The sequence below is a fragment of the Kogia breviceps genome, chromosome 11 (genome assembly GCF_026419965.1).
Source record: "Kogia breviceps isolate mKogBre1 chromosome 11, mKogBre1 haplotype 1, whole genome shotgun sequence".
Lineage (NCBI taxonomy): Eukaryota > Metazoa > Chordata > Mammalia > Artiodactyla > Physeteridae > Kogia > Kogia breviceps.
The window spans coordinates 63,529,549-63,545,362 of record NC_081320.1 but is presented as its reverse complement, the minus strand read 5'-3'; the positions used below and the strand labels follow the sequence as shown (position 1 = coordinate 63,545,362).

At 35.2% G+C, this 15,814-nt stretch overlaps 1 protein-coding gene across 1 annotated transcript in view; it reads left to right on the top strand.

Annotated features, from left to right (window-relative positions):
* GTF2A1L (general transcription factor IIA subunit 1 like) overlaps positions 1 to 15,814 on the top strand; it is a 78,425-nt gene that overhangs the window by 61,337 nt on the left and 1,274 nt on the right. The window contains exons 9-10 of the mRNA XM_067006916.1: positions 8,285 to 8,542; positions 9,235 to 9,324. Of these exons, the coding sequence (XP_066863017.1) occupies positions 8,285 to 8,542; positions 9,235 to 9,324 (348 nt within the window). The remainder of the gene's footprint in view (positions 1 to 8,284; positions 8,543 to 9,234; positions 9,325 to 15,814) is intronic.

The following is a 15,814-nucleotide window of genomic DNA, read 5'->3' as shown; positions in this document are numbered from 1 at the left end:
TAAAAACTTTATGGATTTTACATTTAGGACTGTGATTGTTTTTGAGTTAATTTTTGCGTATAGTGCAAGGTTAGGGTTTAGGTTCTTTTTTGCATATGGATGTTCAGTTTTTTAGCATTATTTGTTAAAAAGACTACCCTGTTTCCATTGAGTTGCCTAAATCCCATTGAGTGTTTAAAGCACGTTCACCTTTAATGAAAATCAGTTATCATATGTGTGTTGGTTTATTTCTGGACTTCCACTCTGTTTCATTAATTCATGTGTCTATCTTTTCACTAGCACCACACTGTCTTGATTATGTCAGCTTTGTAGTAAGCCTGGACATCAGAGAGTATGAGTTTCTTAACTTTATTGTTTTTCAAAGTTATTTTGGTTATTCTAATTCTTTACTTTTCCATATAAATATTAGAATGAGCTTGTCATTTTTTACAAAAAAAGCTGCTGGGATTCTGATATGGGTTTTGTTGGATCTGTAGATCAACAAGGGGAGAATTGACATCTTCATAATGAGTGTTCCAATTTATTGCTGCATTTTTTATTTAGGTCTTTGACTTTTATTAAAGTTTTATAGTTCTCAACATACATATATTGCACATATTCTATTTTTATCTAAGTGTTTCATGGTTTTGGTTGCTGTCATAAATAATAATATACACCATAAAGCACAATGTTATTTATTTTTTAAGCTTCATTTGCATTAATTTTAAAAATATTATTTTCAAAGATAGGATTATTGAGGAAAAAAACTAAAAATTTCCGTGGTTCTTCAAGTACATTGCCACAATAGTTTCAAGAGGTTGTGCAATTTTTCCTGCCACCAGTACTCTGTATCAGTTTTACCACATACTTGACAGTTTACTAGCACCATTGATTTTGTCTATTGTAAAAATTTACCTTTTAAACATTTTTTACTGTACAGTTCAGTGGCATTAAGTGCAGTCACATTCTTGTCAACTGTCCTCACCATCCATCTCTGGAACATTTTTTTTTTTCAACTGCTGGCGACGGCTGGGTATGGGCCCGACGCTCCAGCACCATCCATTTTCAGGGCTAGTTGATTTGGCAGGTGAGTTGTTACACACTCCTTAGAGGATTCCGACTTCCATGGCCACCGTCCTGCTTGGAACATTTTTTATTTTCCCAAATTGAAATTCTGTACCAATTGAACAATAACTCCCCATTCGTATCTTCCCCCAGCCCCTGGCAGGTACCATTCTACTTTCTGTCTCTATGAATTGGACTATAAGTATCTCAAAGCAGGAGGTCAGATAGTATTTGCCCTTTTGTGTCCCTTTTCACTTAGCATAATGTCTCGTGTTCATCCATGTTGTAGCTATTAGAATTTTCTTCCTTTTTATGCTTAAATAACATTCCATTGTGTATATATACCATATTTTGTCAATTCATTCATCCATCCATGAACACTTGGATTGCTTATACCTTTTGACAGTTGTGTCTAATGCTACTATAAACTTGGGTATACAAATGTCTCCTTGATTCCGTGCTTTCAATTATATAGCCAGATATGGTGCTGGGTCATGACAATTCTGTTTATAATTTTTGAAGGAACTACTGTAGTGTTTCATAGCAGCTGCACCATTTTACATTCCCACCAGCAGTGCACAATTTCTCCACATTCTCACCAACACTTATTTTCTGTTTTTTTTTTTTTTTCTTTGATAATAGCCATCCTAATGGGTATGAGGTGGTTTCTTATTGTGGTTTGGATTTGCATTTCCCTAATGATTAGTGATACTGAACATCTTTGCATGTGCTTATTGCCATTTGTATATTTTCCTCGGAGAAATGTCTAAGTTCTTTGTGCATTTTTAAATCAAGTTTTTCATTTTGTTGTGGAGTATAGGCGTTTTAAAATATATTCTGGATATTAACTTATCAGATATATGATTTGCAAATATTTTCTCCCATTTTGTGGGTTGCCTTTTCACTTTGTTGATAGTGTTCTTTGATGCACAAAGGTTTTAATTTTGATGAAGTCCATTTTATCTATTTTTTTTTTGCCTATGCTTTTGGTATCATATCTAAGAAATTATTCCCAAATTCAGTGTCATGAAGATTCTCCTCTATGATTTTTTTCCTAAGAGTTTTGTAGTTTTAGCTCTTACGTTTAACTTTTTAATCCATTTTGAGTTAATTTTTGTATATGCTGTAAGACGGGACCAACTTCATTCTTTTGCATGTGGATATCTAGTTTTCTTAGCATTTGTTGGAAAGATTGTCCTTTCCCTGTTGAATGGTCTTGTCACTTTTGTAGAAGATCATTTGACCATATATGTGAGAGTTTATTTCTGGTCTCTCTGTTCCATTGGTCTTTTGTCTGTCTTTATGCAAATTCACTGTTTTGACTACTGTAGTTTTGTAGCAAGCTTTGAAATCAGGATGAATGGCACCTCCAACTTGTATTTTCTTTTTCAAGATTGTTTTGGTTATTCAGGGTCCCTTGAGATTCCATATGAATTGCAAGATGCTTTACTATTCCATTCGCACCAAAAATGTCATTTGGATTTTGATAGGGATTGCATTGAATCTTAGTTGTCTTTGGGTAGTATCAACATTTTAATAATATTAACTCTTCTAATCCATAAACATGGAATGTCTTCCCATTTATTTGTATCATTTTTAACGCCTTTTGGCAATATTTTGTATCTTTTAGTGAACAAGTCTTTTTCCTCCTTGGTTATGTTTACCCCTAAGTATTCTATTTGGTGGTTTTGTAAATGGAATTGCTTTCTTAACTTTGTTTTCAGGTTGTTAATTGTTAGTGTATAGAAATGCAACTGATTTTTGTATGTTGTTTTGTACATTTTGCTGAATTCATTAGTTCTAACATTTTTGTGTGTGTGTGGAATTTTGGGGGTTTTGTACATAGAACATTATGTCATCTGCAAACAGAGCCAGTTTTACTTCTTCCTTTTTAATTCGGATGCCTTTTATTTCTTTATCTTGCTTAATTGCCCTAGCTAGGACATCTAGTACTATGTTAAATAGAAGTGGCAAGAGTGGGCATCCATGCCTTGTTCCTGATTTTAGAGGAAAAGCTTTCAGTTTTCACCATTGAATATACTGTTAGCTGAGAATTTCTCATAGGCCAGTTTTATTATGTTGAGGTAATTTCTTTCTATTCCTAGTTTGAGTGTTTGTTTTTATTTTTATTTTTAAATCATGAAAGGGTGTTGAATTTTGTCAAATGCTCTTTTTGCATTAGTTTAGGTGATTGTGTCGTTTTTTCCCCTCTTCAGTGTGTTAATGTGTTGTATTACAATGTGTTAATGTGTTTGTATTACGTTGCATTTCAGGAATAAATCTCATTTGGTCATGGTGTATGATCCTTTTAATGTGCTGTTGAATTCTGTTAGTATTTTGTTGAGGATTTTTTTTTTTTGGCCATGTTGTGTGGCTTGTGGGATCTTAGTTCCCTGACCAGGGACTGAACCTGGGCCCTCACAATGAGAGTGCAAAGTCCTAGCCACTGGACTGCCAGAGAATTCCCTTGTTGAGGATTTTTGAGGATTGGTGTTGTGTTAATTCTTCTTTGAATGTTTGGTAGAATTCTTTCGTGAAGCCATCTGGTCCTGGGCATTTCTTTGTTGAGAGATTTTTGATGATTAATTGAATCTCATTACTGGTTATAAGTCTACTAATATTTTCTCTTTCTTCATGATTCAGTCTTGGTAGGTTTTGTGTTTTTAGGAATTAGTTCATTTCATCTAGGTTATCCAATTTGTTGGCATACAGTTAGTCTTATAATTCTTTTTATTCCTGTAAAATCACTAGTAAAGTTTCTTTATTTCTGATTTTAGTTATTTGAGTCTTCTCTCTTTTTTTCTTCATCAATTGAGCCAAAGGTTTATAAATTTTATTGATCTTTTTGAAGAACCAATTCTTTTTTTTTTTTTTTTTTTTTGCGGTATGCGGGCCTCTCACTGTTGTGGCCTCTCCCGTTGCGGAGCACAGGCTCCGGACGCGCAGGCCCGGCGGCCATGGCTCACGGGCTCAGCTGCTCCGCGGCATGTGGAATCCTCCCGGACCAGGGCACGAACCCGTGTCTCCTGCATCGGCAGGCGGACTCTCAACCACTGCGCCACCAGGGAAGCCCTGAAGAACCAATTCTTGGTTTTGTTTAGTTTCTCTGTTGTTTTTCTATTCTTTACTTTATCTCTGCCCTAATTGCTATTATTTCCTTCCTTCTACTAGCTTTGGCTTTATTTGTTTTCCTTCTAGTTCCTTAAGGTTGTCAATTTGAGATCTTGCTCCTTTTTTAATATGTGCATTTACAGCTATAAATTTCTCTCTTAGCACTTCTTTTGCAGAATCCCATATGTTTTGGTATGCTGTGTTTTCCTTTCCATTTGTCTCAAGATATTTTTTTATCTTTTGACAAAAGATTTTGGTTTTTTAAATTTCTTCTTTGACCCGTTGATTTTTTTTTTTTTTTTTTGAGACTGTCGTTTAACTTCTACATCTTGTGGATTTTCCAGTTTTCCTTCTGCTGTTAATTTCTGGTTTCATTCCATTGTGATTAGAAAAGATACTTTGGGGCTTCCCTGGTGGCGCAGTGGTTGAGAATCCGCCTGCCGATGCAGGGGTCACGGGTTCGTGCCCTGGTCCGGGAAGATCCCACATGCCGCGGAGCAACTAAGCCCGTGAGCCATGGCCGCTAGGCCTGCGCGTCCGGAGCCTGTGCTCCGCAACGGGAGAGGCCACAGCAGTGAGAGGCCCGCATACCACAAAAAAAAAAAAAAAAAAAAAAAAAAAAAAAAAGAAAAGATACTTTGTATGATTTCAGTCTTTTAAAAACTAAGATTTGTTTTGTGGCCTAATTTATGGCCTATCCTGGAGAATGTTCTGTGTGTACTTGAGAAAAATGTGTATCCTGCTATTTTGCATGTTTTGTATATGTTTGTTAGGTACAGTTAGTCTGTCATGCCCAAGTTCTTTTTTGTTTTATTTTGTTTTTGTTTTGTTGACTTTTGTTTTTTGTGGTACGTGGGCCTCTCACTGTTGTGGCCTCTCCCGTTGCAGAGCACATGCTCTGGACATGCAGGCTCAGCAGCCATGGCTCACGGGTGCAGCTGCTCCATGGCATGTGGGATCTTCCCGGACCGGGGTACGAACCCGTGTCCCCTGCATCGGCAAGCGGACTCTCAACCACTGCACCACCAGGGAAGCCCATGCTCAAGTTCTTTATTTCCTTATTGATATTGTATCTGGTGGTTCTATTCATTATTGAAAGTGAAGTATTAAAGTTTCCTACTATTACTGCAGAACTGTTTCTCCCTTTTTGTTGCATATATTTAGGAGCTCTGATGTTTGGTGCATATATATTTGTAATTGTTATATCTTCTTGGTGAATTGATTCTTTTATCATTATGTATTTTTTTGTTTCTTGTAACAGTGTTTGAATTAAAGTCTATTTTGTCTGTTATTAGCATAGTTTCCCCAACTCTTGTGGTTACTATTTGCATGGAATATCTTTTTCCATGATTTTACTTTCAACCTTGTGTGTCCTTAGACCTAAGGTGAGTCTCTTGTAGACAGCATGTAACTGGATACTGTGTATCCATTTTGCCAATCTGTCTCTTTTGGTTGGGGAGTTTAACCCATTTACATTTAAAGTAATTACTAATAGGGGAGAGGTTACTTTTGCTATTTTGTTTTCTGTGTGTCTTTTAGCTTTTTTGTCCCTTATTTCCTCCCTAATTTCCTCCCTTATTACATTTTTTTGTGTGTAATTTTTTGTAATGACACATTTTGATTGTTTTCTCATTTCCTTTTGTGTGTTCTCTATAGGTATTTTTTTTGTGGTTATCATGGAGATTACTTATAGCATCTTAAAGTTGTAACATTCTATTTTGAAGTGATACCAACTTACCTTTAATTTCATATAAAAAAACTCTGCTTCTTTCCAGCTCTCCCCTCCCCCATTTATATTACTGATGTCCCAAATTATGTCTTTATATATTGTGTACTCCTTGATATAGATTTATAATTATAATTTTTTAATGCTCTTATCTCTTAAATCTCATAGAGGAATAAAAAGTAGAGTTAACAGACCAAAATTATGATAATACTAGTTTTTATATTTATCATTGTATTTATCTTTACTGGAGAATTTTATATTTTTGTGTGGCTTCAGATTACTGTCTAGCTTCCTTTCATGTCGATTTAAAGGACTCCCTTTAGTATTTATTGTAGGGTAGACCTAGTAGTAATAAACTCCTTCAGCTTTTATATGGACATGCCTTATTTGCAGGACAGTTTCCCAGATATAGAATTCCCAGTTCAGTCTTTTCTTTCAGCACTTTATTATTTTTTCTTTTTCTTTGGCCACACCACATGGCATGTGAGATCCTAGTTCCCTGACCAGGGATTGAACCCATGCCCCCTGCATTGGAAGCATGGAATTTAACCACTGGACCACCAGGGAAGTCCCTCAGCACTTTAAATATATGTCATACCACTGCCTTTTTGTTTTCAAAGTTTCTGGTGAGAAATCTGCTTGTTATCTTACCGAGGATCCCTTGTATGTGATGAGTTGCTTTTCTCTTGCTGCTTTAAATAGTGCTGTTATTAAATTTCAGTTTCCAATTGTTTATTGCTACTATAGAGCCATGTAATTTTTGTAAATTGCCTTACATCAGTCTGAATGTTTATGTAACCCCCAAATTAATATGTTGAAATCCTAACCCCCAAAAGGTGATTGTAATTAGGAGGTGGGGCCTTTGGGAGGCCATTAGGTCATGAGGATGGAGTCTTCAATTAATGGGATTAGTTACCTTATAAGAGACCCCACAGGGCTCCCTAGCCCCTTTGCCATATGAGGACACAGTGAGAAGCCATCATCTGTGAACCAGAAAGTGGGCTCTACCAGATACCAAATCTGCTGGTGCCTTGATCTTGGGCTTCTCAGTCTCCAGAATTGTGAAAAATAAATTTCCATTGTTAATAAGCTACCTAGTTTATGGTATTTTGTTATAGCAGCCCAAATGATCTAAAACAGTTTCCTTATCCTTTTAATGTTTTCGGGATCTATGGTGACACACTGTCCTTAATTAGTAATATTACTTGTTTCCTTTCTCTTTTTGTCAGTCTGGCTACGTTTTTTCATTTTTATTCATCTTTTCAAGGAATGAACTTTTGGTCTAATTGACTTTTTCTGTTCTCAGTTTCATGTATTTTTCTTTTTATCTTTATTATTTCCTTATTTGCTATGAGCTTAATTTGGTCTTCTCTTTTTTAGTTTCTTAAGGTGGAATTTTAGGCCACTGATTGAGACTTGCTTCTTTTCTTATATAGTCATGTTATACTATAAATTCCCTCTAGGCACTTCTTTAGCTACATCTCAGGTTTTGAAATGTAATGTTTTTGTTTGCATTCAATTAAAATTATGTTTTAATTTCCCTGTGACTTCTTCTTTGACCCATGCATATTTAAAAATGTGTTGTTTAATTTGTAAATATTTGAAGATTTTCCAGATTTTTCTGTTACTGATTTCTGGTTTAATTCCTTTGTGCTAAGAGAACATACTTTGTGTGTGTTAAATTTGCCAAGATTTGTTTTATGATCCAGAATATGGTCCATCTTGGTGAACATTCTGTGTGCTCTTGAAAAGAATGTGCATTTGGCTATTTGGGGGTGGAGTATTCTATAAATGCCAATTAGGTTATGTTGGTTGATTGTGTTGTTCAGTTCTTCTACATTCTTACTGAATTTCAGTCTGCTTTTTTTATTGATTAGTAAGAAGAAGAATGTTAAATTTTCCAACTATGTTTGTGGATTTGTCTGTTAATCTTTTCAGTTCTGTCAGCTTTGATTTATATTTGTGCTTTTGTATTTGGCTTATTCTAGTTAGTACAGTCCTTTATATTTTTTATTTATCCATTGATTATGATGTCACTTGTCCTTTCTACTTCATTGAATTATTGTTTAAAATAAAATAGTTAAAACCTAAGAGGTATATAAATTTAAGATAGTATGTGTAAAAACTGGTAAATATTATCTGACAACAGTCAACTGATTTGCTGTCTATGTATGACCGTAAGTGGGTTTACTTTATTTACAATTTAAAAGTTATTCCCATCTTATATAGAAATGCTAGGGTGTTCTAAAATTCAAAATTAGGGAATATCATCTGACAGGGAAGAAATATGTTTTCAGAGGCCACTTGTGAACTGTTTAAGTAATTTTATATTTTGTGTGATCCAATGTTTTATACACCTTGTTTGACAGGAAAAAACTTTATTGCATTTATTTCTCTTTTTAGGATTCTAATTCTCAGATGGATTTAAGCGTTCAGGTAACTGATGATGATATTAATGAGATAATTCAAGTAGATGGAACTGGAGATACATCTTCCAGTGATGAAATAGGAAGTACAAGAGATGTAGATGAGAACAAATTTCTAGGAATTACTGATGCAGGAGACCTGAAGGTACTTGAAGAAGCCAGCAGTATATCAAATGAAGATTCAACGGCCAACAGTAGTGATAATGAAGACCCTCAAGTAGACCTTGTGGAAGAGGTAAGGATTATTTTTGAGCTGAAATTTTTAAAATTTATAGCATTTGTACTTTAATATACTTTGGAACCAAGAGGAATAACAAGTAAGGTTAATCCTGTCTTTTGTCTTTAAAATGAGACTTATTTGTGTCTAGTATTTAAACTTTTAATCTTAAACTGTAATTTAACTCAGTATTAAGTATTTAGGAATCAGCTACTATATTTGTTGGTCTTAACTAGAGGTAGTGAGAGGTTTAAGGAATGGGAGTGGAGGTAAAGAAGGCAGCCAGGGTAGAAGCATATCATATCTGCTCTAATCCTAATAAATGCTGTGAAGTCTTTGTGGAATGTGATAATTAAGAAGCATGTAAGTGGTATTAACTATCGTTTATGGTGCCGTACATATGTGCCAGGTACCATACTAAATCTTATTGCCTTTTGTTATTTAACATTACTGCTGCCTTATGGGTCTTATGGCTTTTATTACTGTCCTCATTTTGAAGATGAGAAAACTGAGATACCAGGAGTTTTAGTAACTTGCCAAAGGTCAGTCTTGGTTATTATTGAGTGACTAAGCTGGGATTCAAACTCAGACTGTTTGACTTTTAAATACAATACTATTCTGTGTCCTTGGAGGGACAGAATATGTCCCTCTGTCTTTAAAAAATTCAAAGCATCATGAAATTCATTAATGTGAGTATCTTTCATCTTTAGGACCCTTTAAATTCTGGGGATGATGTTAGTGAGCAGGATGTGCTGGACCTGTTTGACACAGATAATGTAATTGTCTGTCAGTATGAAAAGGTACTGTATTCACCTTTTAGACTTTGGGTTTATTAATTGCATTTATAGTAGAAAATAAGCAAAATGATGGGAAATATGATCAGTTACTGTTCAGTTAAATTAATCTCAAAATAGCTAATTAATTCTATAAATTTGGGAGAGTATTTTGGGTCTAACACTGTGCTGTGTGGTTTTGGTAATACCAAAAAAGTGATAGTCCTTGTCTTATGGAGGTGATGGTCTTATTGAAGCAAGGTGTTTCTGTATGGAATAATAGAATGGCATACAATAAGATAGTAGGTAAATCAAAAGCTAAAATACGTGACAGGTAAATCAAATACTAAAATACATGACATATAAATCAAATGCTAAGATGAGTGGCATGTAAATCAAATGCTACGATAAGTGGCACAGACAGTAAGTCCTAAAAGGGGCTAGGAAATGCAAGAAATCATGTGTAATTGGAGTTCTCCACAAATCCTTCATGGGTGATATGGGGCTTTGAAATAGGTCTTGATTGATTTGTAGGATATAGATAAATGTGAAGAGTAGGCATTCAGAGTAGAATAGCCTAATAAAAGGCAGAGAAATGAATGCATGTCGAATTTATAAGGGACAGTGAAGAGACAGCTCTGCCTTGAATGAGGTGTTTTCTTTTTGAATGTGTTAGGAAATGAGGCTGGGTGGTGGACAGAGGTGTGAGCAGATTGGAAAATCCAGAATCCTGGTAGGGGAAATTCAAACATGATTTGATGGACATTAACCTTATGAGGATGATATTGAGAAAATTGTAATTGGGTTTAAAAACTGGCATTGTTTGCTAATTTGGAAGAGAGCGAATAGTAAGAAGAACAGGGATAGTACATAAAGTAACAGAGCCCAGACTAAGGATGGCAGCATAGAACATGGAAGAGTTAGAGATTATGGTGGAAGAATCATTGGACTTCCAATACTATGTTGAAGAGAAGTGGTGAGAGTGGGCATTCTTGTCTTGTTCCAGATTTTAGTGGGAAAGCTTTTAGCTTTTCACCTTTGAGTAATATATTGGCTGTGGGTGTGTCATAAATTGCTTTTATTATGTTGAGATATGTTCCCTCTATACCGCTTTCCTAAGGGTTTTTATCATGAATGGGTGTTGAATTTTACCAGATGCTTTTTCTGCATCTATTGAGGTGATCATGTGGTTTTTGTCCTTTTTTTGTTGATGGGGTGTATCACATTGATTGATTTGTGAATGTTGAACCATCCTTGTGACCCTGGCGTGAATCCAGCTTGGTCATGGTATATGACCTTTTTTATGTGTTGTTGGATTCAGTTTGCTAATATTTTGTTGAGAATTTTTGCATCTAGATTCATCAAAGATATTGGCCTGTAATTTTCTTTTTTGGTAGTTGTCTTTGTCTGGTTTTGGTATCAGAGTGATGGTGGCTTCATGAAATGTTTTTGGGAGAGTTCTTTCCTCTTTAATCTTTTGGAAGAGTTTGAGAAGGATTGGTATAAGTTCTTCTTTGTATGTTTGGTAGAATATACGCTGAGGAAAAGACAGTCTTTTCAGCAGGTAGTGTTGGGAAAGTTGGACAGCCACATGTAAGTCAATGAAGTTAGAAACCACCCTCACACCATACACAAAAATAAACTCAAAATGGCTCAAAGGCCTAAATATAAGACAAGATACCATAAAACTCCTAGAAGAGAACTTAGGCAAAACATTCTCTGACATAAATTGTACCAGTGTTTTCTTAGGTCAGTCTCCCAAGGCAATAGAAATAAAAGCAAAAATAATCAAACTTCCAAGCTTTTGCACAGCAAAGGAAACCGTAAATAAAACGAAAAGATAAACAAAAAGGCCCTACTTTATAGCACAGGGAACTATATTCAATATCCTGTGATAAACCATAATGGAAAAGAATTTTTAAAAAAAGAATGTCTATATGTATATAACAGAGTCACTTTGCTATACAGCAGAGATTGGCACAACATTGTAAGTCAACTATACTTCAATTAAAAAAAATAAAATTAAGTAAAAAAAAAAATAAATGAAAAGACAACCTACAGACTGGGAGAAGATATTTGCAAATGATGTGACTGACGAGGGCTTAATTTCCAAAATATACAAACAGTTCATAGAACTCAACAACAAAAAAACAAGTCAGTCCAAAAGTGGGCAGAAGACCTAAATAGACACTTCTCCAAAGAAGATATGCAGATGGCCAATAGACATGTGAAAAGATGCTCAACATTGCTAATTATTAGAGAAATGCAAATCAAAACTACAGTGAGGCACCACCTCACACTGATCAGAGTGGCCATCATTAAAAAGTCTACAAATAACAAATGCTGGAGAAGGTGTGGAGAAAAGGGAACCCTCCTACACTGTTGGTGGGAATGTAAATTGGTGCAGCCAGTATGGAAGTTCCTCAAAAAACTACAAATAAAGTTGCCATGTGATCCAGCAATCCCACTCCTGGGCATATACCCAAACAAAACTATAATTCAAAAAGATACATGCACCCCCCCCCCCATGTTCATAGCAGCACTATTTACCATTGCCAAGACATGGAAACAACCTAAATGTCCATCGACAGATGAATGGATAAAGAAGATATGGTATACACACACACACACACACACACACACACACACACACACACACACACACACACAGTGGAATATTACTCAGCCATAAAAAAGAATGAAATAATGCCATTTGCAGCAACACGAATGGACCTAAAGATTATCATACTAAGTGAAGTAAGTCAGAAAGAGAAAGAAATACCATATGATATCACTTATATGTGGAATCTAAAATATGACACAAATCAATATATCTATGAAATGAAAATAGACTCACAGTTACAGAGAACAGACTTGTGGTTGACAAGGGGGAGGGGGAGTAGGGGAGGGAAGGATTGGGAGTTTGTGGTTATATATATAATATAATATATATATTATAATAATATAATATTATACAAGATCCTATTGTATAGCACAGGGGACCATATTCAATATCCTGTGACAAACCATAATGGAAAAGAATATGAAAAAGAATATATATATATGTGTGTGTGTGTATGTGTGTGTGTGTGTGTGTGTGTGTGTGTGTATAACTGAGTCACTTTGCTGTACAGAAGAAATGAACACAACATTGTAAATCAACTATACTTCAATAAAATTAAACAAGTATCATTGGTACTTGGTGATTAGTTGGTCATGAGAGAATGATTGACAAGGGAGAGTTAAAGGTGTCTTTCAGGTTTCAAGCCTAAAAATTAGGTTAGTAGCAATTGAACTTTAGCAACTAAAATATAATACAGCTTAAATTTGATTTTAAACACTATAACTGTGATTATAGTAGAATGGTCAGTTTTGTGTTCTTATTCATATTTACATTTTTTAGCAGCTTTGAGATATGATTGACATACTATACACTTCACATATTTAAAGTGTACAGTTCAGTGGTTTTAGTATATTTATGGATATTTGTAACCATTAACACAGTCAATTTTAGAAAATTTTTATCACCTCAGAAAGAAAGCCCATACCCTTTAGTTCTTACTCCCATATTGCCCCCTTTCTCCCATCCCCAGTAGTAAGGAACTACTAATGTACTTTCCATCATTGTAGATTTCCCTATTCTGGAGTTTCATATGAAAGGAATCATATAATATGTGGTCTTTTATGACTGGTTTCATTTATTTCACACAGTGTTTCAAGATTCATCCATATTATAGCTTGTAACAGTTCTTCATTCCTTTTTATTGATGAATACTAGTCCATTGAATGGATATACCACATTTTGTTTATCCATTCATCTGTTGAGTGATATTTGAGTTGTTTCCATCTTTTGGCTATTATGAAGAATTCTGTTATAAATATTCATGTACAATTTTTTTGTGAATATATAGTTTCATTTCTCTTGGTAAATACCTGGGAGTGGAGTTCCTGGGTCATATGGTAATAATTTGAGGCACTGCCAGACTGTTTTCCAAGGTGGCTGTACCATTTTTCATTCCCATCAGCAGTGTATGATGGTTTAGATTGCTTTAGATTCTCACTAACACTTGTTAACTGACTTTTTGATTCTAGCCATCCTAGTGGGTATGAAGTGGTATCTCATGGTTTTGATTCGCATTTCCCTGATGACTAATGCATATTTACATCTTCGACTTTTTTTCAGTAACAATTTCAGTATACTCAGGGGAGATGGAGGATGGTACTTTGAATTGCTGTAAAAAATGAATCCTTTTCTCTAAAAATAAGACAATTTTCTCTCTTGTAACATTTTGTATAGATAGAAAATGGCAATTTAGATGCTGGTAAACATTAAGCATAAGAAGGAATAGGTAATAGAAAAGGGACTGGTCTTGGTTTGAAAGTTCTTTTAGATTCTTATAAAAAGTGTATTGTGTTCTATAAACTATTGTACTGTATAGAAACTAGATTATATATGCATTTCATAGAGTCACAAATAATTTTCTAGGCTATTATGGATATAGTATTCTTTGTGGTACTGCATTGTGGGAAACAGCTTGTAATTAATTAACATTGAATTAATAGAATTTAGTATTTTAGTGATGTTAAGGAGGAGTAGGTTGTAGTTTTGGATGTGATGTCCAGGGGAGGCCTTACTGAGAACGTGATTGGGTAAAGATCAAAAGGAGGTAAGAGAGGGGACTTCCTTGGTGGTGCAGTGGTTAAGACTCCATGCTCCCAGTGCAGGGGTCCCGGGTTTGATCCCTGGTCAGGGAACTAGATCCCATATGCCTGCCGCAACTAAGAGTTCACGTGCCACAACTAAGGAGCTGGCAAGCTGCAACTAATGAGCCCACCTGCCACAACTAAGACCTGGTGCAACCAAATAAATAAATTAAAAAAAATTTTTTTTAAAAAGGAGGTAGGAGAATGAACCATGAGGATATTTGGATGTAATCATTTCAGACAGAGGGAACAGTAAATAATACATAAGTCCTGAGGTAGAAGAATACCTGTGTGTTCAGGGAATAATGAGGAGAGCAGAGCAGTAAGTGAAGGGAAGAGCGGGATCTTATAGTCCATTTTAAGGACTTTATTTTTTGGATGAGAAGTCATTGGAGAGTTTTGAGCATAGAAATGATATCTGGTTTATGTTTTTAATAGGGCCATAGTAAAAGTATACCAGCTACCATGTTTAGAGTAGACTAAGAGGAAGATAGGGTTGAAAATAGGGAAACTAGTCATGGGACATATTAATCCAGGTGAGAGAGGATGGTGGCTTAGACAAGAGTAATAATAGTGGAGGTGGTAGAAGTGGTTGGAATATGCTTTGTAGGTAGAACTAACATTTACTGATGGATCTGGATATGAGGTGTGAGTAGGGGGTGTAAGGATTGTGTCCAAGATTTCTGGCCTGAATGAGAAGAGTGAGTGGCCATTCCTCACTGCGATGGGGAAGACTGTGAGGTTTGGGGGAGAGTATATTAGTGTCCTTGTTTTAAACTTGATTGAGATTTACTGGACATTTATTAAGAGGTGCTGAAGCAGTTGAATGAGTATCTGGAGTTTAAGGGAGAGGTGTGAGCTAGAGATAAAATTTTGGGGAGTCATCAGCATATAGATGATGTTTAAAGCCATGAGATTAGATAAGATCACCAAGAGAGTGAATATAAACAGAAAGAAGAGTCCTGGTACACTCTAAAATTGACAGGTAAGAGAGATAAGCAGGAATCAAAGGAGTGGCCAAAGAGTCATGTGGAAAGCCAGGAATGTTCTAGAACCAAGTAAGGAAAATATTTCAAAGAGGATATATTGAATGGTGCCAGTAGATCAAGTATTTTAAAATTTTTTTCCTTATTATGTTATCTCTTTTGTTGCTGTGGTAAACAGGCTCTTCCTTTATATCTTCTAACTGTTGCTTATATATCAGTATTTGAAGGCAATGAATTTCTGTTTATTAATTTTGTATCAATACTGAATTCTTATTTAGTCATTTTAAATTGATTATCTTAGTTTTTTCAGACATCCAGTCATTGCATCTGCAAATTTATTTCATCTTTTCCAATTTTTATCTCTAGTTCTTTCTTCTTGTCTAATTTTATTGGCTAGTACCTCTAGAGTGAAAAGTTGGTTAAGAGTGGGTATTCTTTTCTATGTCCTGACTTGAGCGGGAGTACTTTTAGGGTTTCCACACTAAGCACTGAGTCACGGCTTTTGGGTTGAGGTAGGGGTGTGTGTGTGTATGTTTGTAGGACATAGTCTTTCTTATTTTAGTTTTAAAAAAATCTATAATGCATGAGTTTTATCAAAAGCTTTTTCAACATCATTGAAGATGATTATATTATTTGTCTCCTTAGGTCTAGTAATGTACTAGTAAATTCCTAAGGTTGAACCATTGTTTCATTTCTAGAATAATGTAGTCACTAGATAAAGCTACTGGGATGAGTTGTTGCCGCTGCTTCTACCGTTGTTCTTTTCCTAATTCTGGCCAGATTTTATCAACTTTGTTAAGGATTCTGTTGTCACTGTTGTGTTCCCC